The following is a 24,324-nucleotide window of genomic DNA, read 5'->3' as shown; positions in this document are numbered from 1 at the left end:
CCCACTCCCCATGTTCCGCGCCCTTTTCGGTGTACAACTCGAACCCATTTTGGAGGTCCTAAAGCACTTCAATCCTGCACCAATCATACAAACCACCACTATAAAGCAAAAGCCCTCGCCCTTTTCTCTCATGACCTAGCTGAAAATAAAATTATCATCCATAGCCGTCCAATTAAAGCACTGATTGAGTGGCCTCCTCACTTAAGTAACTTTTATTAATAATATTATTATTTTAATTGCAGATATTTGGTGGGAGAAGTCGATATCATATACCTTAAGGAAAAAAAAAAAAAAAACGGAACGGACAACGAGTGAGGTTACGGAGGCGGTGAGCTGACCGGAGAAGGGAGATCCGTGAAAGGGCCGGGGGAAGAGCGAACAAAGCGAGGTCACGCGCCATTATGGAGCGGGTCCCACTGGGGCCCACGGCGGCATGCCGGACGGCAAAAAAGGGCGATGTCAGGGGTGACCGGGAGATCGGGAACCGTGCGGGGAGGGTGACCGGGGAGAGCCGGTGGGAAAGGGAGTGACGTAACGGGGACGCGCTGGTGGGAGATCTAGTTAGTTCCTGGGGTTTAAGTAAGGAGGCTGGGTTTTTGCTTTAATAACGGGAATGCCCCCCCACCCCACCCCTTCCCGACCAGCCTCCAGGACCACTGGAGCGAGGTCAGGAAACTGTGTGCCGCATTTATATTCTGATTAATTAAATTTTTTGAGAGCTTTGTAGATGCTTCGAGATGGACCGCGTGGCAGGCAATCAATGACTAATTCGCTTTTGAAGTGGACAATTATTGCCTATAACTCCCTCTAAAACGACCTTATTTTTGTCTTTCCTCGTAGTTTTGTCTCAGTAATTTGAAACGGTAAAAGAACTTTCTCAAACCTTCTCTTAAGAAAGGGAAACAAAGTTTTGAGCAGCTGAATTACTTGGAAAGATGATATTGCAAAAGAAAAAAAAAAAGCAATTCAGCATTTGGAGATTATTTTTAGTTTTAAAGACAGCATGATAAAAAAAATCATATTAGTTGCTTCTAAAAAAATAATCGGCAAATATAAGTCTCTATTCTAATTTTATTAAAGTACATAGATATAATGGTTTTTGCCCTAAACAGAGAGAGAGAGAAATTCATGCAGCTGATCCTATCTAGTTTGGAATTGAGGCTTAGATGAGCTTGTGTTTAGCATTGAATTGTAATAAAATGAATATATTTTTTCTTGAAGATAGTTTATAGATAATTGGTTATATAATACGAGATATCTCTTTCTTGTAGATATATTTTACCTTCTAAATATGTTGAAATTCACACCAAACCTTTTTATAAAACATCAATCAAAGATTGAAGATATTTTGAGATCTCAAGACTAATAGATAATGTTTATAGTCATCAACTTTCATTTTACTCGCTATTAGAAAAGCTCAAAGACCAAGAAAATGACAAAGAAAGTTTCATTTTTCAATTATAAAGAGTTTTCAACATGGCCAAAAATTTTCCTGTCAAGTCTAAAATAAACATTGATGATCAAAGCTAAACACACATGACAACTGTTTATAATTTACATGAATTAACAAAGTAAGCAACTACTCCAAAAACAAACAATTTTTTTTCCAAAACAAAGTAAAGTAAAACATCAAATCTCTTACTGTAAGTAAACCAAAAGCACGCATAAAAAAAAAAAAAAAAAACTAATAACTTGCACTTGATGAGAACAGTCCTTATGATTAAATATCACCCAATGCTAAACCTCCAAGTAAGAGCTACTAAATTTTAATATTTTCAACCATTGTATGTCGCTATATGATTCTCTATCAACATAGTTTTTCAATGTAGTTTGACGTTGAGATATGATAGCCAGCGACAAGCATCATTGAATTATATAAATATATATTTTTCAATCTAGTAAGTCTCTTCTATTAACCTATAGATTCACGGATGGTGGCATTCGGGACCACAAGTTCACATTTCTTTCCTTTCCCACCCTTTTAGAAGGAAGGGGCTTTGAACCCGGATGCATGCTTCGCCCCGGCCATTGGCCCCTTCCTTCTTTTTTCTTTGTTTTTGGTCTCTCTCCCTTTCTTTACGCACCACACCGCTTTTTTATATCTCCCCTTCCCCACGCCCTTCTCCCTTTATAACCTCTCCACTTTCCTCTCCTTCTCCTTCCCAGAACCAGCCCACTACCGTCTCTCTAAACCCATCAAAGACAAAGAGTAAGCGAAGAACCGGAACAAAGGCTTCAAAGCACTGAGATCTCGCAATCTGAATCCAACGTAATCCATGGACTGTTCTTCCTTTTCTTCTTCGTCCTCTTCTTCTTCCTCGTCCTCTGATCTTGAAGCGGGGTCCTCTGAGGGCGCTCCTTACGTCCTCTGTCCCTCCTATTCCGATAATACTCATAACAGCAGGAAGGGAAGTTACAAGGCCATGTTGGGATCCCCGAGATCGAGGTTCTTCTGCGACCCACTCTCCGACGACGGGCCGCGCCACTTCCTCGACTTATGCTTTCTCTGCCAGAAGCCTCTCACCGGCAACCGCGACATCTTTATGTACAGGTTTGCTCCTCATCTCCTATACCTTATATCTTCTCCGACATCGCCGGAGAAGGCGATGTCGGAGCAGTGGGCATTGGACGCTGACCGGTGCCCTTAGGATCTCTTGTGTTTTATCATGTTTCTTCTGGCTGGGAAATTTGTTTGACTGACGGAGGGGTCTTTTGGGGACGCAGGGGAGACACACCGTTCTGTAGCGAGGAGTGCAGGCAAGAGCAGATCGAGATGGACGAGGCCAAGGAGAAGAACCGGAAGCTTTCCTTGAAGGCTTCTACGAGTAAGGAGAAGAAGGCACAGAAGCAGAAGTCCAACGCCACCAGCCCTCCCAAGGCCCAGAACATCCACGTCCGGGCTACTGGCACCGTTGTGGCCGGCTAAAACTCTTCACACAACCCAGAGATCAAAACCATATATATATATATATATATATATATATGCATACAAGAAGGAAGTGATGAAAAAGAAGGGGAGAAGATTACCAGAAGAGCACAAGACATCACTTTTGGTCCTACACTACTGATGAAAAGTAGGAACTTTTTTTTTTGATGTATTGGAGCTAGGAAGAGGAAGAGCAGCTATGCGGTTGCGTTATATGCTTCTTTTTTTTTTTACTTTTTAGATGTAAATTTTGGGTACGAGGGAAGGGCTTTTTCTGAGGCTTCTATCAGGCTGTTTTCTTTCTCGACTTCACTGGTAGTGTCGTCCTGGCTTCCGGTGGATTGGCCGAGGGCGAGATCTCCATACGGATTCTGTGCAAGATATAAACATATATATATATATATATATATATATATATATATATATATATATATATATAAACGTACTGAGTAGTTTAATTATGCTGACTTCGCTCAGATCAATTAACTGCACATCTTGGCCATCTCTTTTCGCATAAATGGTTCTCTCTCTTTGTTTTAGTCGACTGAGGAAAAAATAAAAAAAGCAACGAGAACAATGAATGGCTCTCTTTTTCCATGCTTCTTTCCCCGTGACTCGGAAGGTAGCGTCATGACCCAGGAAATTTGACTGGGAAATATAAAGCTAGATGTTGCCCCTTTTTTCCGCTAAACTATCAGATGTCGGCATCTTATTATTGAATCCAACGATCGATAAAATATCTACAGTCGAGGTTTTAAACGTTACGCCACCCTTTTCAGAGAGGAGCAATGGTATTACCCGTAACTGTTTTTACGCATCCTCTGTAATTTTACCGCAATTAATATATTCGGTAGTGCATGACTGAATGGAATTCTGGAGTAAAAAGATGCACTTGAATTCGTGAAAATTCTGAAGCATAGGCAGGAAATTTTTCAAAAAAAAAAGCATATAGAAAAACTCATTGCAAGGAAGTAAATTTGGAGGGCGATTCGTTACATGGATCAATGCTTTAATATATTCTGTGGCTTCCGGTTCTTTGTTTCCTTACTTCCAGTACATTATTTTTTTATTAAATTGTTTGAAAGCTGAGCAAGTGTTAAGAGAGACCAATTTTGTGCCGGATTGGCCGGGCGAGCGGCGATGTTAATTGTGAGCTTCATGAGGAATCTATTTTTCCTTGGGAGCTTAAGTTTCAGATGCTGTGCTATTTTAATGTTCCGTTGGTTTTTTATATTATTATTTATTTTGTTTCTTAAAAAAATATTTTTTTTGGTACATCGGCTATTCATACTAATCTCGCATGAACACAGACAAAATTATTGTTTTTTCACAAAGCCGCGTGCAAATACTGCCTCTAACATTTATTTCTGTGCAGTGTTTTGCTAATCTGCAGGGAAATAAAAATATGAAATCAAGTAACAAGCAGTTTGCAGTGCTTTTAGCGTTAATTTTTAGATAGTATTTTATTAATTTGTAGGGAAACAAAAACACAAAAACAAATCCCGTTTCTGATTGGCTCGGTAATTAAATGGGAGCAGTAGGAGTATTCGTTGCGGAATTTCAAGTATCCAAGTCTTCTTGACTCGGTCGGTGCCATTGACCTGACCAAGTCTTTTACGTAACGCTCGGAAACTTTGCACTCGATGCCCACTCAGATGAATCAAGAATCAAATGACGTGCCATCTTAATTTGGTTTTGTGGAAAGATTTCTTGGGCTACGGCTAGCGTGGTGTAGGTCGACCCAATGATGAAGCAAGCAAATGATGGTGAGAACCGAGCATTGTGCTGAATGAGGGCGTTGCTTCTGAGAACTTCGTGCATGGCAATCTCCATCTGCCTGTCCTCAAAAATCTATGGCTCTGAGGGCGTTACTTTCTTTTTTATCTTCATAAGATTGTTAATATTCATGTAACATGGCTCTGATGCAATGTCTTGGGCTTCAATATGCGCTCTTTAATATGATAGCCTGCCAGACTCATCCTGGCCCAATAAAATGTTGTATGAATCCAGGCACCTAACATAAATTGCCCAGATTTAGATCTTTACATATAATCCCAAGTGCCGGCAATCGAGTAACATCGACAAGGTGTTTCGGAGTGTAATGCTTTTTGGGTGGCGCATCCTGATAGACTTGAAACCAGATCGAATATGGATATTAGTTGGAGGCAAAAATTCACATCCATATTTGCTTTACAAGGATATGGAAACATATCGGATACTGAAAGCATGGATATGAATAGAGATATAATTGGATAATTAAATTTTATGACCACAAAATCTAAAATATTATTAAGTGGATGGTAAATCAAATAAATAGATAATGAGTTTCTTTAAAAGTTAATGAGTTCTATATAAAATTAAATAAAGTCACAAATAGAATTGAATATTCGGATATATATCATATGGTTGTCTATCTATATTCATTAAAGAAAAATGAATATTAGTTGGTACTCAAATTTATATCCATATTGGGATAGATTTAGATATAGAAATGGATTTGGATAGATATTATCTGATCTGCTTTCATCCCTACACGTCCAACTCTTTCTATGATTCGTGTGCACCGAATCTCTCCTAGCTTTCTTTGTCACCACTCAAGAAAAACTGCATCCTAATATTGTGTTGCCCCAGTAGATATATCTAGGAGGGCTATTAGCTCAACGTAATGACCTGGCATCTCAACCCCCTGAAACATATTTTCGTGCCTTTTGCAAGGGATCCAGATGGGTCGAGTGCACTCTATTGCAAGCTATACTCACAACGACTCCTTTCCGACCCAAACCCAAACCTAGTTTGACAAAACTAACCCACGGGCCCATTGGACCTTAAAATGCATTCAGATCCAAGCACCACCCCAAAGATTGAACGCTTGAAAAAGCCACCTCGTGGGAAAGAGATTGGGGCCGAGCCTGGTGCTGGGCTACCATGAACTGGACCCTCTGGACCGCTGGATAGAGCCCACGAGCGTTGATGGTCCGCACTCCGCAGTGATAAGGACAACCGTCTGCGAGAGCATACGTGGCGTTCGCAGCGCGGCAGCCGACTAGCTTTGCGTGCTCGGAAGTAAAGCGGGCCGCCGCCGTAGATCAAAAGACAAAGGGATGCGTAAATAGTAAATACCCCCAACTTGGCAGCGAAATAGCGAGGATACCATATATCCCGGTATCCCCAAAACGTCCTTAGGTTTTACATAATCATTGTGAAAAAAAAACAGCACGCTTATAGGGAGTGCGAGTCCCATCTGACCATCCATATTTATAGAAAGACAAACTATGCTACGGACTAAGTTACCTCCTTTGCTGCACATTACTTAGGAGGATTTATTTGAGTGAACCACGTGTCTATGTCGACACTTGTATATAGTCATCTATTTTTTGATTTTGTTGGCCGCATGCACATCCATCGGATGTGAGCCATTATTATACCAAAAAAAAAACCAGTATCTCATTCCCAAATAGTCGCAAAATCTATGCAATATCAGGTCCACTATCTATGCGTCATACTATAGAAGGTACCAGGGCATGTTTCGTTGCTATCTACTTGTTGAGGATGGGTTATTAGTTTAACCAATTAAATATTTATCGAAAGGTAATATATTTGATCGGCACTTCTTAAAGAAATTAAAGCTCGGGAAAAATTTTACACCATTCTGTTCCCTGCTCGAGAATTGAAGTGTGGTGAGTGGTAGGTTAATATACAGCACTGGCCCGCTATTCATTAGAGCTCCACGTATCCCACAAATCTATGAGTGTGACAAGGGCCCAAAAAAGAGCGTTAGGAAGTAGCACTCATGTAGTTAACTGTCCAAGCTCCCCCCCCCCCCCCCCCCCCTCTTCTTTACCTTTTCAATTTTTTTTTCATAACTTACCTAAGTTAGGAATCCCAGCTAAATAAAGGATAACTTTAACCAATGGTTAGCCGAGTTAGAAATGGTCACCAATAATAAGGTCTATCTACCCTCTATTAGTTACTTGATGTCCGAATATAGCCTAAGGATACCACATTTTGAATCAATTGATATCTTCCCATAAATTTATGAGACTTTGTTGATGGCTCTTGGGAAACTGGGAATTAAAAACTGAATTAATGAAACCTAAATCACATCTAAATCACACCTAAATCACATTGATTTTGTTTTATGTAATATAGAATCTGACATGTGTCAATATTTATTTCTGTGTTAATAGTAATAAAAATATTTATAAGAGCATATAAAGACAAATATAGACTTATTAAATATCCAGAATGTTCATGTAATTAAACATGAATGGAATAACATGCCTCTTTGCAAATATGCAAAAGAGTGCAGCACCGCTGTAATTTTAAGGTTATAGATCGATATACTTGGGCAACATGATTCTAAAAAGCTTTGAAACATGATAGAGAAGATTGAGGTATGAAATAAAACACATAGCCTTGTAAGAAAAATATGGACAACCATATGAATTCAGAAGGTTGATAAGTCTTGCAGAAATTTATAGATTTTCTCATTTGCTTTTAAGAAATGATTTTTATGTGTCATAGATATAAGGAGGCAAGTTCACTATATTTTTTGTTCCGTTAATGCAATCGAGGTCTAATAATGCTAGGCAATACAGAATGACTGTTTTGTTAGCATTAGCAAGTATCATCATAAGAAAGCCACTTTCTAAGAGATCTATTGTGGTTTTGGATATATTGCTTGATTTGCTTTATAACAAGCACATGTGGTTGAAAATTAGTAATCGGAGGGTTGAATATCCATGAATTAATAAAAAAAAAAGCCATTATCTCTAGCACATGTGAAACATACAAATTATATAAATAATCGAGAATAAGCCTTAGCTAACACTCTGATGATAATTATAATCTACAAGGTTCACCGTACTGATACCAAACTCCGTACCAGTGTCACACTATTATAGTCTCGATACGGTATAGTTTGCGGTACGCCTGGCATACCGTGTGTCTGTACACCATCGATACTAGTATCGATACCGGATTGGTACGGTATATTTGGTTCCGTTCAATACGATACGGTATAGCATATCATATTTACAACTATAGCTACAATCTAAGACTGCCAACTTTTTTTGATTTTGCCTTGCAGGTTTTCACACCACAAAATTGCTTGTGGTAGGCTGTAAATCTAAAAAGTTTTTGCAATTACAGTTTCCAATTTGCTGGGTACCACTGTCAGATCCTTTTTTTATTTGTCCACGAGTGTGCCCAAATCCATCATCAATCACCACCATGCAAGGGAGGGTGCGGATTGCCGCTTAATGATGTACAATGGCACATAACGGTCGGCCATGCATCATGTCGTAGATGCGGCTTGCATGTATGGTAACCATGCGGACAAACAAGTCGTCCTCGTGTGAATTCTATTTGCCTCCTCGCATCGACAGATCCAACGTTTAGCTTTACAATTAAGCAAAAGCCAGTGGCACCCGCTGTAGTTACCGGCAAAGCAGAAGGGCCTCGCAGGTATTTCAGTCTCCGATGGGCTCTCTCTCTCTTTTTTTTTTATATTAATTTTCCAGGGCGACCGCGTTCCTCTCGTTCGTCACTACTAACGTGGAGCCTGCCCGCTCTCCAGAACCACCGCCCCGTCTCTTCTTCCCCCCCCCCTCCTCTACCCCCTCTCCTTTCCTTCTTCTTGGATCTTGTTTCGTTCTTCCTCGTTTCTCGTCCCTTCCTCCCCGGCCCTCGACGACGATCGTAGCAGGAGGCGGCGGCGGCGGCGACGAAGACGACGATGTTGGAAGATAAGGTAGCCTTCTTGCTCCAGAAGTATCTCGGCAACTACGTCCGGGGCCTCAACAAGGAGGCTCTCAAGATTAGCGTATGGAAAGGTGCCCTTCTTCTATACTCCTCCTTTTCCTTTCCGTTCAACTTGTGTAAAACAATCAAGAATATTTCAATTTATTCGAAATCTTTATCAGGATGTACCGAATTAATGTAAACAAATTAGACCTCTAGTTCCTCTTTCTTTCTTTTCTTGCGTTTCTTGATATGTAATTACCGTGGGAAATTTGGGGTTGGGTGAGACGGCGGTTCTTGATCATGATTTCTTTGTCTTCAGTAGGTTTCGAGGCTGAAACGGTGTTTCGTGGGGAACTTTTTGATGAGTTTATTTGAATTTTGAGGATCGTTCGAATGATCAAGTCGACTGGCTGAATTGTAGGATCGTGTGATTTTTTGGAAATGGACATATAGTTTATGTATCTTTGTGGTTTCATTTTATTTGGTTAATGTTCTTGATCACATTGTGGACACTACTTCCGTGACTTCTTGAATAATTCAGAAGTTCATGATCTTTATCTCCGAAGGTAACAACCGCTTTTTTGTGATAATCAAAAGCACTAGGGTCAAAACGAAACTAGGATAGATGTTCGGGCTCCTGGTGCGCGGGGCTGCCTTCCTTCATCCGGTTGTGTTTCTATTTATGCCTGTCTATTATCCATCTATAACTTAAACTTGCATGTTCACTGTTTTTTCTTTCTTTCTTTCTTTCCTTCCTTCCTTTCTTTCTTGTTTTTTTTGCCTTCACTTCTTTGGTTTCAACTCGATGAGTGAAGTGACAATTTTTATTCTAGGATCTTAATAATAAGATTAGTAATCTTTTTTTTTAAAATTTATTATTTAACTGTAGTATTTGTTTAGACTATTGAGATCTTTGTGAGCTTTCCAAGCATAAAAGGGTCAAATGTAGTTGGGCATGATCCGTCAGCTGATATCATGTAATTGACATTAATTTTGCCCAATACTGGGCCTTTTAATTCTGTTAAGGCAATCATACGCTTATTAGATGCAACCTATTCTTTTATATTCTTATATCATGCAACAAGCATGGCTAAAGTCTGTTGTATGGCAAGTTGGCAACCCTTGATCGTTGGTCTTGGTTATGGTTTCGACCAGTTTCAAAACCATGATATGTTTATGTGTCTGGATGTGTTGTATTTGTTTGCATATTCGCAGTTACAAATATTTAGATCTATAGATTTCTTGAACTAGAATAGGTTGTAGGGCATCATGGTTCAACTTTGCCTTTGCTATGTGCGCGACACCCCAGTGTGTTGCCTATCAAAACTATACCCCTCAGTCTTTCATATGAATGCACAAAACAGGTGCAGTCCAACAAAGCAATAAGTCATGTGGCCTCATGTTTCTTGCCTTACACCTTTTTAAATCTGAACTCTTCCATCACTCTTCCATGTCTATGAGCAGTAGCATCCACTGCATCAACCACAACGTTTATGTGCAACTCCATGTTGTAGGATAGCTCCCTTTAAGAGTGTACGGCAACAAGGTACCTTTTGCTGCCACTTCATCTTCCTAATAACTCAAGTACCATATGCCTTTTTCCATCCTTGCACTTGATTTCCATATATTATGACTTTTGATCATGGGAGATACACCTCTTAAACCTGAACTTGGATGAATAGGTTTGCTTACACATGGTGACATGAATGTAGGTATGGAATTTGTAAGCAAATCCGTTTTGGATACTTCAATGAATCCAGTTATGGGAGGAATGGGAGGCTTGGGGAAGAGTATAAGGGGAGGAGGGGGTAGAGGGCATAGAGCAACCAAAGGAGGTGAGAGAGAAGGCCAGAGGCCCAAAGGATGTGTTTGGGCCTCGACCTGGATGGACACCAATAAGGTTAATAAAAGGTCAGCCATTGGTAAAGAAGGGTGATGCTGAATGGAGATGGCTCATGGACTGATGGATGGCAAGGTCGAAGGTAGAGCAGGGTGGAAGCAATGGACTGGGGAGGGGGGTCTCACTTGATTGGGAAAAAGATTAGAAGCAGGATTTTGTTTTCTACTATTGCAATGCATTTTGATTAATTAAAGAAAAGGTGCACTTGATGGATGCCTGTGATTCCATAATCAGATTTGTTAAAAGAGCTTGATTTATGGTTTCTACTTTGACTTCTTTTTATTGACCAGGATCCATTGTGCAAGTCCCTTGTTTTGATAATTATTTTATTTTATTTTTAAAACCATGGGATAGAAATTGAATAATGCATAAATGCATAAGTGTGTGTAAAATAGTCAAAGGCATGTATTAATAGGGGTGTAAAGGAGTCGAACATTAGTGAGCTAGGCCCTGCTCAAGCTCAGCTTGAAATTAAATATGGCCTGATCGAGCTTGAGTTGAGCTAGCAAATCCTAGCTCAAGCTTGGCTCGTTGGAGTTCAGCTCACCAAACTTGAAAAATATTCTTAGGTTAACCAATTTTTTGGTGGAAGGGGGAGGGAAAACAGAACAAGAACAAGCAGGTGATCAGAAGCATAGATTTCAGGATCTAAAAAGAATTGGAAGGAGATAGAGTGATCCTGGTTGACTCATTAAGAGATCTACAAGAGTTGGTTTTGATCTGGTGGATCTCCATATCAATGGTGTTGAGGGGGTGATATTGTGAAGCCTCGATCAACATTGGAATCATGGTTGCGGCTAGTGGATGGCAGCAATGGGTGAGAAGGTCCGGAAGGCTTTTCATTGGAGGATCTCAAGGAGGAGAGAGTGGGGGGGGGGGGATGGTTCAGAGCTTAGAGGTGAAGGGTGGAAGAGAGAAGAGAGGATTAGGAGGTGGATGGTGGGAGGAGAGGGAAGGCTGATAGGTTGGATTTGGGAGTGAGAGGATTTCTCATATATTTATCTTAAATAATATACATCTACTTGATTGGTTATATGTTGGATCTTTAATCCAATGACTGGGTAATTAGTAAGGAATTGAGCCATGGGATTAAGCTCCAATGGCTGAATAACATCTCCAACATTTTACACCCATGCACTTTATTTGTTTTAAAAACTATATATTACATTATATATCTATTTATTATTTCATAATAAAAAGTATATCCTGTGCTTTGTCGAGCTGAAACCAAATGAGCCGGATCTAGCTTAAGCTTGACTTGTTTATCTTTCAAGCTGCAATATTTGGCTCGAGCTTAGGTCATTTACTAGTCGGGCGAGTTGATTTCAAGTCGAACACAAGCTAGCTCCCGAAAGAATGCAAATGTGAATAAAATGACTGGGGACCAAAAACTAAATGAAACATGGTTGAGCCCTAGTTCTCTTGTGGGACTCAAATTGGATTTTTTTTCACTTAAGTCCCTATCCTCTGAAATTGGGGGTTAAGAGGGATCTGAATTTGACAACCTTATTTAAGCTTGACACCCATGGCCAAACTCATTTAACATAGAGATCCACACTACATAAACATGTTAATGCCTTTGCATCACGAGGGACTTCTCCATGAATGACCTTGAACATTTTAAGCCTACCAAGATTTCATTAGCTAGGTAATCACAAAGCTCTCATGCTTTAGTCTTGGTCTTGGGTCCATGGCACATCTTTCTTCATGGCCATCTTGTGTTACATTCTTGTTCATGGTCTATCGTTGTCCCTTGCACCTTGATTCTCCAATTTCAAACCTGCCTATCAAGTAAAAGTAGATATTGACAACTTCTATGCAACCCATTTTGTAGCCACTTGGCTTGATCTGTTGGCTGTCAATTCCTTGGCTAGCTCCAAGATACGCTCTGTTTCAATATTGACCTTCCTTAGGTCTATGCAGTTTTATGGCTAGCTAGGTCTAATGGATCCCCATAATGAACCATCATGTTGTGCAAATCCTGCCTTTTCAAACTTGCCAAACAACTCCTAGGCTTTGCCCTATTGCTTTTAATGCTCTAACATAGAGATCTGACATGCATAGGATATTTATGACAAAACTGGGTCAATATCTTGGTTCTGTATCTCTTGCCTGATGATGGCTAGCTTGTTCAACCAATCATTGTTCTAGGCATTCCATGATGCCACATTGCCGCTCATTTCTTCAGGTGTGGGGAGTTGGGTCTGTTTTTTTTGAAGGTATCTACCAAGTTAGCTGAACCGGTATCGGGCCCTATGTCAGTTGGCTACCAGTTCGGTACAGTACTGTTTCAGTACGAGGAGAACCAGGCAGTTCACCCCGGTTCAATAGACCATGATTGAAGTCTTTTAAATCGGTGCGAAACGAACGGTTCACATTGGTTCCGCTTTGAACCTTCCGGTGCGGGGCAATTTAGGACGGTTTAGGAAGGATTTCAAAATTTAGGGATGAACTGATCTGGTTCCCTACCGGTTCAATTCGGTACAGGTGAACCGGCGGTTCGGCCTGGTTTGGTATACCTTGATATCCACCCTTCTTCCGTGGGGCCAAAAACTGTTTTTGGACGATAGTTTTTCCACGGTTGTCTTTTAGGGAGTCGGTAAGGTGCAAGAGCAAGATTTTGAAGCAGGAAAATTATTTTACACAATATAATTTTGCTACTAAGGCGTAAAATTATATTAGATCTATCACTGTTTATAGACTTATTGTTTTCTTGTAAGTTCTATGTCCTTTTAGCAGTTATGGTTTTGATGTCCAAAATATAATTATTTTAGAAAATTAATGTTATTGTGCAGGTGACGTAGAACTAACGAACATGCAATTGAGACAAGAGGCGCTTAATGCATTGAAGTTGCCTGTGAAAGTTAAAGCAGGATTACTTGGATCTGTGAGGCTTAAGGTTTGTTAATATCAACTTTTTCTGGGCATGATCTGTAATACTTGTCACACTGTATACATCTTTCAGGTGAACTTAGGAGATGGTGGTTGAAACTTTTGATTACAAAATATAGAATCAGCAAGAAATTTATCATTTTCTGTCCAGGTTCCATGGAGCAGACTAGGCCAAGAACCAGTTTTGGTTTATCTTGATCATATTCTATTATTAGCTGAACCGGCATTACAAGTTGATGGTTGCAGTGAAGATGCTATCCAAGAAGCTAAGAAGATTAGAGTCAGGGTAAGAAATCATTGCATTGATTTCCTTATTATAATCTTTCAATTTCGGGTTTGTTGATTAATCCCTACTTTTCCTGAATGCTCTTAACCAGGAAATGGAAATGAAGTTGATGGAGAGTCAGCAGCAGCTGAGATCTGAAATGGTGTGTTAAATACTATTTTTTTAACCTCATTGATTTGGAACATATGGGACCATCTTGAATTTTTTAAACGATGACCACATGGAGCACACTTGGTCCTCATATATGTTTATATGTCCTAGCTAGCAATCTTCTTGCATTTGTTTTGGGTTTTGCTTCAAACTGTTGAATTTTTTGTAATGCATGTTCGTGTATCTGTAGGTCTTGTCTATGTCCTGATGACTGGTAGTTGCTCTCGTTTGATTGCTGCTATTTTTTGTAATGCATGTTCATGTATCTGTAGGTCTTGTCTATGTCCTGATGACTGGTAGTTGCTCTCGTTTAATTGCTGCTACAAGTATAATGAAGATGTTTTATTTTTCAGTTAATTTGTATTTTCTAGCTTGTTGCAGGGGAGATACGGAGGCTCTATTTTGTCACCTAATCGTGCTGGGGTTTGAGAACCAACATATGCCATCTTTAATGAACTTTATATAATATTTTAGGTTCCTTGAAGCCTGGAACTGAATGGGTCTTCTTTCAATCATTTGTACATCTATATTAATAAATTATCTTGATGTTTATTGTTGCAGCACTTCCACATCCTGGATTCTCATGGAGCTTTGCTTTTCCATGACCTGATTCTGATTCTGTACTTGTTCTCGTTTAGGGAAACCTGCCTTTAGTTTCCATATGCATCATTCAATAGTACATTAGTGCTAACTCATTTAGCCTTAATCCACACCATTATTGCATATAGTCATTTATTGTTAGATGATAAACATTATTTTAAACTAAATTTTAGACCAAATTTTAGGCTGTGCAATCTATGGCACCCTTGAAATTATCTTTCATTGCATTAACTTTAAACCAAAATATTGTAAACAACAAAAGTTGATAGCTTGTGGCCGTTTTAAATCTTTCTATGCAAAACATATTCTTATAGGAACGACCATTTTTCCTTGCAATTCTTGAAAAATGTTTATGTAATCGATCCATTCTCATGTGGAGGTACGTGATATGTTGTATGATTTTTCTGGTTCCCAGTCTTGAACTACTTCTTGAACACTTATAGTTTCTATTGGATGAAATCGTAGGTACCTTGAAAGTTGAAACACATTTCCGACTCGAACTGTAGTTTCCTAAGAACCTGAATTGGGAAAACCATTCAAAGAGCATTTTAAACAGCACATAGTTCCTGATTCCTAGGAAACTAATACGATTAGCCACCACATGTTCCACTTATGTATACAATAACGAGAGCACTTGATGCCTCACCTTCTCAATAAAGTAGGTTGTTGCCCATTGCGAATAAGTGATCTTTTTCTCTGTTGCCATGCACAACAACCACCAGCGGTTTTCTAACCTTTCATTTTCTACTCTTTTAGCTATGATAAATAAAGAGTTAAACCATGGGGGTAGTGGCAAATAAGCCTCTAATGATGGGATTCAAAACTTTGCTATAGAATTTGATGTATGCTTGCAATATTTTTTTCTCTAATACTTCCGAATTATTTTATATATTAAATTTATACTTTCTACATATAGTACCTAAATAATGTTATAGTATTATCTAGACATTTCCCATTTCCCAAATTACATATTTTCATTAATTATTCCCCACTGTTATTTCTTGAATTGTTTCTCGCTTATGTCTCCCAACCTGACAACTACGGATGAAAATTGGTACGCCATACCATACTGAATTGGGCCGTATGGCGTGTACCATACTGTATTGGTTCGTATCGGTACATGCTATAGGTGGTGTATTGACACTCGGTATGGCGAACTAGCTCCGGTACTAGGCATACCAACATAGTGATAGGGCGGCAGTGGTACGGGGCCCGGTATCGAGATGGCATACCTTGAATGAAATGGTAAATGCACTCACTATCAAACGACCATGTGAAACTTGTTGCCTCCTATACTGGTGAGTGGCAGATGCTACTTTTCAACCACATAGTAAAATGATCCTCAAAATTTTGATAGCATTGTCAACGTGCTTTCCCTAGTTTTTCTGATGATATGTGCTTGACATGGATGACCTTCCAACTTGCAACTTGCTTCTCTACACTTAAAGCCCTTAAACTTGTTCCTTTGTGCTACGGGGTTAAGTAAATATTAATTGCAATATTTTTATTTCACAGCTGGAGTTCTAAATTTGATTTTTTGTCATGACAAGAGGAAATTGTGGTGATAAAATGAACATGAAAGAGGTTGGGAAAAAAAAAAAAAAAGCAAGCAAAGTGAGAATGACTTATGAAAGATGAAAGGGACTGTGTCACTGTGGACGGTTTCATTCTACCTAGGATGCATCATTGGGTGATGCATATGATGATATTTAGTTCATGCATCATTCTAAGTTTCTAACCAAGATATAAGGTTCACATTAGCTATATTGGGAATAAGGGGGCAACCTACCTCTTTTCTTTAATTTGCATGACCTAGAGATTACGTAGGAGAGTCAGCACTCAGCACTCTGGATTTTTCACTCCCATAGCTTGGGATTCAATAGCACTGATAATTCGTGAGGGTTTCTGACCAACAGTTGGAGTCAACACTAAGGTCTTTACTCATGATTGGGATTGTAAGCTAGCATGGAGTCAACATCACAGAAGAAAAAGTACTCGGTTTGCCTAAGTAAAAAAAATCTGTTTCATTGACCATGCAAATGAATGTGGAAGACTTGTTTTTATAGAGTTTCAAGGCCTATATGGATGGTATGACTTGTAGTTGCCTACTTGGCCTTGCAGTCCATTTGGCTCTAATTTACAAAGGGGGAAAAACATCGTGCTGGATGAAGTCTTTGTTAGCTGAACACATGATAGTTAAATGTTCAACTACTGAACCCAAAAAATGACATAGCAGATCCATGTCTGACTTGAATTTGACCCCAAATAATAGACAGTTTGCACCACACGTAAGGTTAGGTGTTTTGGCTGCCAACTTCAACTAGTGACCACTATTTGAGTTATATTTTTGTTTTCGGACGCTCGAGTGATGTGCTTCTTGATATATGTTGGAAGCTTATTTGAGGGCTATATTAGCAACAACTTGGTTGTGGATTTGGATTATCATGAAAAAAGTTGAGGTGAGAGAAGGCATGCATCATTTGCGCATCATCATGTCCCCTCTATTTGATATTGTTAAGCATGATATACAGTGTTGAACTTTTCCCTAACTGCTTAAGCTTTTGGGTTCAATTGGTTAGTTAACATGATATCAGCGCTCAGCTTTGCTGGAGGCCATGAGTTCAAATCCCCTTAATTCAGCTATTCATTTAATTATTCTGGGTTATTTAGTATTATAATTTAGTCCGTCTTCACTAGGCTATCCTTCCACATGCCTGATTGCTGGGCCTGGGCTGCATGTTTTTGTGTCATGTGTGTATGGTGTTAGGGGGTGGGGGAGGGTTGTTTAGCCTGATATATATTATCGGCCTTCCCTAATAGCTTAATCTTTTGGGATCAGTTGTTTAGTTAATAGTTATGTTCTCTTGACCATGTCTCTTGGTTTTTTCTTCTTGAAAAAAACAATCAAATATTGTTAAGAATAGTTCTATGTAATGTTCCGTTTTCATATTATTCCATTAATTTGCATCCATTATATTTTGCTATATTATACTGATTTTTAAACATGTTTTTCCTCAGGTATGGCCTCCAAATTCCAAATCAGTACCCCATATTCCAGTTTTCTAGATAACATGGCCTTTTGACTGCTAGCAGTAAGATCAAGTATGACAAATATACAAATACATGAACTTGATGCCAGCCCATGAATGTGGTCTCTTGTAATTGAAAACTAGTTCTAATGCAGGCCATTGTTTCTTTATATTGGATTGAAGAAATTTTGATATATTTATCCACAAGATCTGTCACAGTGACTCGTATCGACCATACCACACCGTACTAATAAGGTAAATGTATTGGTATCAAACCGGTCTATGCCAGTCTAAGCCGAGTGGAACCGCCTCATACCACCTGGTTTCGGGCAGTATCATGGTTGGGAGTGGGGAAAAAAGAGTTGGAAGCCTGTGTCGGTATGGAACATACACCATACCGTATTAAATTGGCAACATACCAGTATGGTTTCTGGTGCTAGTTCATGGACCTTGTCTATCCATGACAATCATTCCTTCCAGGAAAATTAGCTGTCATTGTAATGTTTGATAGTTATTTTCTGATATACAATGTTTAGATTTTTTTTCCTTCTCTAATCTATTTATCAATTGCTTAAGCATATTTATGGCCTTGATGTTTGATCTTCTAGATATCAGTCAAAAAGAATTGGTTCTTTGAGATTGTAGTTATTTTTGTCAATCTTTTTATCTGCTACTTTGCCCATGATTCATAATTTCATAGTGTTGCACAATCTTCTGATATTCACTGCAACTTTCCAAATCCCCTAGTTTTATGATATCACTGTTCACTGAATTTGTACGTCCCCTAGATACTGCAATTTTGTAAATCCTTCATATTCTTTTAAGTGGGTACGGGGGTCTTATGTAGAATTTTTGACTATATTAAATATCTCGAGTTCTCGACTATTCTAGTAGCCTATTGCATTTCCAGTAATTATGAATGGAACCAAAATCAGCCAAAGAATCTTTCATGCATTGGCTTCTCTTCGCAATCATGTAGTTTTATTGCAATTCGTGGAATCCTTTTCTGGCATACTATTGCTTCAACAGGATGTTTTATTCTCTAAATTTATCTATGTGCTCATCCACTCCTAAATCTTAGGGTCAAGTTACACTTGTATAGTTCGAGCTTATGACAAAATACAAATCACAGAGAGACTTCTATGGTTGAAAATGTTTGCCAATTCCCCAAATTTCTTCTTTACTTTGTTATTTGCTACAATGAAGTATACTTCCTCTTCCTAGGAAAGTCTGTCCCTCTGAAATTGTTATTAGAATATGTCAGAATGTTGTATTCTCTATACTTCATTTACCTTATAATAGTTAGCAACCCATATTTTTGTTTATCTAAGTTTTTACATCAGAACTGTGCCCTTGATGTTCCATATTTTTTCTCAAATTCTTTTATGTTATGGTCTAGTCAACTTAGTTCCTAATTGGATTTCATCCTGTAAAGTTATCTGCTTGTTTAACTGGTTTCATCATATCAGAATTCATCATGGCTGGGATCTTTGATCAGCACTGTAATTGGAAATATCAAGCTTTCTGTTACGAATGTCCACATAAGATTTGAAGATACAGAGAGGTATACATTATCTGCTTGTCACTATTGTTTTATGATTCCAGAGGCCTAACAACCTGGTTTCTGTAGCAATCCCGGCCACCCATTTGCAGCAGGTTTGACACTAGCAAGGCTTTCAGCAGTAACAGTTGATGATTTTGGTAAAGAAACTTTTGCTACTGGGGGTGCTTTAGAGCGCATTCAGAAGGTAATTTGCTTTCTTTTCTATCTTCATGTACTCCTATTTTGTTTCAGTTACTAAATTGGTGTATCATAGCATAGGGGGTTACCTTGCACACGATCTGATAGCATATATCTTTTTTGTACAGTGTAAGTCTGCAATTTGTTTATGATCTTCTTTAGTGGATTGATCAGTGATTTAGAATACAATTCATATGGCTGCATATGTAGGCACATATGGCGTATGCTGTCCCCTTACTGCACTGCATATCCTATATGTAGTTACCAAGGAAGGGCGTATGAATTGTATAGGAAGGCATATCCTATATGGAGTATGCCTGGTTTAGGGCGTACCGCCCCAAACTGCCTGGTTCAGGACGTTCCAAGCTATATCGGGCCGGTTCTGCACCTCAGTTCGAGAAACCGGCGAATGGCTTGGTTTAGGGCGTACCGAGCCATATCGGGCCGGTTTTGCCCCTCAGTTCGAGAAACTGGCAAAGGAGGGGGAGGGGGAGAAGGAAAGAGAGGAAAAGAGAGAGGAAGAGAGGGAGGGAGGGAGAGAGAGGGGGAGAGGGCGGTGGAGAGAGAGAGAGACAGAGGCGGGGAGGGAGGGGGAGAGAGGGCTTTTGAAGCCCCCTCTCCTCTGCGGCGTAGTAACAGGGGCGAAGCTCCTGTTTTGAAACGAAACAGGGGCTTCAACTTCCTTTTTTTTTTTTTGATTTGTTTTAAAAGTGAAGTTCATAGAAACTGTAGCCCATGTTTCATTTTGAAATAGGGGCCCCTGTTACGATGCTGCTGAGGAGAGGGGGCTCTGAAATCCCTCTTCTCCCCTCCCTCTGCCTCTCTCTCTCTCTGCCGCCTCTTCCTCTCTCTCCCTTCCTCCCTCCCCTTCTCCCTCCCTCCCTCTCTCTTATTCTCTCTCCCCCTCCTTCTGCCTCTGTCTTTGCCACCCTCTCCCTCTCCCTCCCTCCCTCCCTCCCTCCCTCTCTCCTCTCTCTTGTTCTCCCTCTCCCCCTCCCTCGCCGGATCCCTTTGATTGGAATGCACCGGAATGGCACAACACGGTACTGTACAGTACTATACCGCCAGCCTTTAGGCACGGATGCTGTTCCGGTACTACGGACATTGGTAGTTACTATGTGTTCAAATTGCATGGTGGACCGAAGCAGTCCACTTATCATCGTGCGCCTGCATCTTGGTGCCACATTTGTGGCCCAGTCTTTTGTGGACTTGTGTAAATGGAGTGGGTTCAAACTGATGGATATGTCAAATTTGGGTTTTATGGATACTAAGGATGTTGATATGTTAATTATGTTATAATTATTGTTATTTGGTATCCAATACTAAATGATAAGAATCAATTCTTAGTTGTTATTGTTCCATTGTTGTTTTTATTGTATTCAATATGTTCTAATTTTTAGATAGTTAAAGAATGCTAAGTGTATATGCACCTGCATGTGGGTTCTGCATCCAATATATACTCCATGCAGTCCCTTGACCGTTTGCATACCACAACTATCTTTTAAATCATTAGGCCTGATATACATTACGTTTTTTTTTTGCATAAATTTTATCCTGATACTCCATCTTATCCTGGTGTAACATCTAATTTGTTTCTCCATATGCATGCTTTTGAACCCTGTGGTATTTTACACTATCAGTTTTTTGCAGTCTGTGCAACTTGAACGTCTGGCTATTTATTTCGATTCTGATATTTGTCCGTGGAGTATTGACAAACCATGGGAGGAATTACTTCCTCCAGAATGGAGCCAGGTATTTGTGTCTTGGTAGAGCTTATGTTTCACACTTCTATCAATCATCTGAATCATGCTGATTTTTTTTTAAAATAAATGTGATTTAGATATTTGAACTTGTAAACAAGGATGGTAAATGGGTTAATGCACCTTCTAAAGAGCATAATTACATCCTACAACCAGTAACTGGGAATGCAAAATATACAAAGCTGCGACTTGATGAATCAAAAAGTACAGGGCAAGCACTACAGAAAGCAGCAGTACAGTTGGACGATGTTACATTATCTTTAGCAAAGGTTCATCTCCTTGTTTCATCTCCTTGCCATCTTCAATTTTCAGATTCACTGAGGAATTTTTGAGTTGAGCTTGAGTGAGTCCTGCCTTGCTAATGTAGGATGGGTACAGAGACATTTTGAAGATGGCTGATAATTTTGCTGCATTTAATCAACGTCTGAAATATGCACATTATCGTCCGCCTTTACCAGTGAAAGCAGATCCAAAATCTTGGTGGAAGTATGCTTACAAAGTGGTAACTGATGAGATGAAGAAGGCAAGGTAATCAATTTTACTATTCTCAGCAATGCTTTTAACTGTTTATCTTGTATTTTTCCATATCTATGTTATCTGATTAATATCATTGAAATAATATGGTTTGTAAGTGTCCAAGTTTTTAACTGTGCTGGTAGTTGAGGAAGAAAATTTGTAACAATCTCTGATTTTCACATAATAAATAACTGTATTTTGTGAGAAATCCACTTTTACATTTTCTTTGCTTGAATTAAACTCCAAGTATACATTTCTTTCTTCTGTTATTTAGTAACTACTTTTTGAGAATTTGTTGATAAAAAACTGAACGTGTCTATCTATCTTTATTAAATTATTATTTCCACATTGATTAATTGATGTACATATATAGATAAAAGGTATTTAACTATGCGCTAAGGGAACAAGATGAAGTAGCATTTTGCTTGGATCTGTCACCCATTAGGGGGCATTTGGGAACCCCAACAGGATCACCACGGTGATCTAAGATCCCCGGTGATCCGAATACTGGGGTGATTTGATCCCCAGTGATTTAAGATAAATGTGTTTGGTAGGCCATAGTTCAGTGATTAAAAATCTCCGGATATTCATGAGTAACTTGTTTGGTATGGTACGGAGATCCAAGATCACCGACCACATAATACCACAAATACCCCTGATATATCTTAGATGGATTTTTTATGTGTTTTTAATTCTCATGAATCAAAAATGCAAGTCAATATGCTAATTCCTATAATAGCTCCATAATTTTGTCACATATTCTACTTTTAGTAGCCCTTATCATATATTTATTAATCATATAAAATATATTATAATAAAATATTAATATATTTATCAATATATTAATTATTAATATATTCTATAAAAATATATTTATTACTCCTATAAATTATTAATCTTATAAAAATATGTTATTTTTCATTATAGAATTAATATTTTTATTTAGACTTATAATAGAATTTTTAATACTAATAATTATTTTGATTAAAAAATAAGGTAAATAGGAGTAACATATTAAATATTTTCATTATATAAATATAAAATATAATAATATATTTCTACTATAATTTAAAATCATCCTTCAATAATAATATGATAATAATATGATTATTAATATATTATAATATAATTTTTCATTAATATAATATATAATATCAACATAATATATATATATATATATATATATATATATATATATATATATATATATATATATATATATATATATATATATATATATATATATAACATTGACATAATATATTGATGGTATATTGATATATCAATTTTTCTGCTAAATTGAGGGGTAGTTTTGTCTTTAACTTTCAACCCAGGATTACTGTCTTAGGGTGATCTTGGATTTCCGACTTCAAAGACGGGTATCCCATCACCGGGTTGGGCGGTGATTTGAGGAATGGAGGTGATTTAGGATCACTGCCACGTAGGATCACTGTGGTGGAACCAAACGCGGTGATCTCATCACCTCCACCCACGTCACCCTTGATCCTGGGACAATTACCTCATACCAAACGCCGCCTTAGTCCTTTTGGTTCAAGAGATGTTATAAGGCTGATGCAATTTATAATCAAATATTGTTATGGGTTGAGGGATACTTCTTAAAGAGCTTTGGGTCAGGTCTATTTTGCTTAAGTCTGCTCTTTTTGGCTTGGATCTTATTTCAACTTACCTCAGCTTTGACCTGTTGGGCTAATTTGTCTAACTGTTGAATTCATGCTGGAGCTACATTTAGGATCTTTGGTCTATATTGGCGAAGCTGGTAAGGTTGCTTGGATCCACCGCATGCCATATTTCTTTCTTCTTTTTTTTTTTTAAATTCAAGATTGGTGTCCTATATGTGCAAATAGAATTAATTTTCTGCCCTTGTAGTTTCTAACATTTTTTTTGGAACCTAGCATTATTGGTTTTCAATGTTTATAAAACCTTATCTATGATGTGCACTAAATAAAATCATTCCTCTTAGGTAACTGCTTTGACTTACTGTTTTGCACTCCATTGAAAGGATCTGGCTGCCATCAAATTCTCATTTCATAATAGATGGCTATAGCAAGGTTCGCAATCTTGATACCGGGTGCCGTACTAGTATATTACTAGTTTGGTACGGTATGGTATGGTATGCACTCGCACTCTGTATCAAGATAGCTTCTGATTCTTTGTTCTCACTTTTTATTATGACATTGCCCGAAACCGAGCGGGTGTGGTACTGCCTTGGTACAGGGCGGTACCGCTTGGTTCAGCTCATTACGTATTGATATGGGTTGGTTTAGATTAATTCAGGGCTGGTACTGAGCCGAAACACTCTCTCATCTTGGTTCTGACCCGGTATGGGTCGATATACCCGAACATGACAGATCAGGATGAGATGGCGGTCATTGGGCTCTATAATTAATCTTTCATTGTATTATTTTTAGAATCCAAGGACTCATCATAAAAGTAGAAAAATACAGCAATAACCAAGCTTGGAAAATTGTTCTTCTTCATTTGTCCACCCTTCTACTCAAAATTCTAAGAGACATGATGAAAGGCATACCTCGATCATGTATATCAAACGAAAATTTGATAGGACTTGGGTCATACTCTATAGAAAATCTGGTTCCCCTTATTTATTAAATCAGGAAGAACTATCTTCTTCTTCTTGTGAGTTTGCAAATTCTTCACTATTGCAAATTTCTAGGCAAGCTATTGGTCAACTATGTTGGAAAACCTGTTCTCTGGCCTGGTTATTCTCTTCACAATCTTTTTTTGAGGTTGCCTTCTTTTG

At 38.6% G+C, this 24,324-nt stretch overlaps 2 protein-coding genes across 2 annotated transcripts in view; both read left to right on the top strand.

The window, feature by feature from the left end:
* The first annotated feature begins 2,125 nt into the window (after positions 1 to 2,125).
* On the top strand, positions 2,126 to 3,014 carry LOC103710804 (FCS-Like Zinc finger 2). The gene is made up of 2 exons (XM_026806125.4): positions 2,126 to 2,551; positions 2,725 to 3,014. Exons 1-2 carry the CDS (start codon positions 2,277 to 2,279, stop codon positions 2,924 to 2,926), a joined length of 477 nt encoding a protein of 158 aa, XP_026661926.4. The 5' UTR covers positions 2,126 to 2,276; the 3' UTR covers positions 2,927 to 3,014.
* Positions 3,015 to 8,463: 5,449 nt separating this feature from the next.
* The window catches only part of LOC103710761 (uncharacterized), a 70,374-nt gene continuing 54,513 nt past the window's right edge, over positions 8,464 to 24,324 (top strand). Inside the window, 9 exon segments of the mRNA XM_088718782.2 lie at positions 8,464 to 8,760; positions 13,367 to 13,470; positions 13,615 to 13,749; positions 13,841 to 13,891; positions 18,998 to 19,092; positions 19,159 to 19,276; positions 20,920 to 21,021; positions 21,110 to 21,298; positions 21,397 to 21,557. Coding sequence (XP_088574908.2) covers positions 8,664 to 8,760; positions 13,367 to 13,470; positions 13,615 to 13,749; positions 13,841 to 13,891; positions 18,998 to 19,092; positions 19,159 to 19,276; positions 20,920 to 21,021; positions 21,110 to 21,298; positions 21,397 to 21,557 — 1,052 coding nt within the window. The 5' untranslated portion in view covers positions 8,464 to 8,663.

Source organism: Phoenix dactylifera, chromosome 3 (genome assembly GCF_051530095.1).
Source record: "Phoenix dactylifera cultivar Ajwa chromosome 3, Ajwa_hap1_PhDact_Kaust_v1.1, whole genome shotgun sequence".
Taxonomy (NCBI): domain Eukaryota; kingdom Viridiplantae; phylum Streptophyta; class Magnoliopsida; order Arecales; family Arecaceae; genus Phoenix; species Phoenix dactylifera.
The sequence above is the reverse complement of the archived record's forward strand: the minus strand, read 5'-3'. Positions and strand labels throughout refer to the sequence as shown.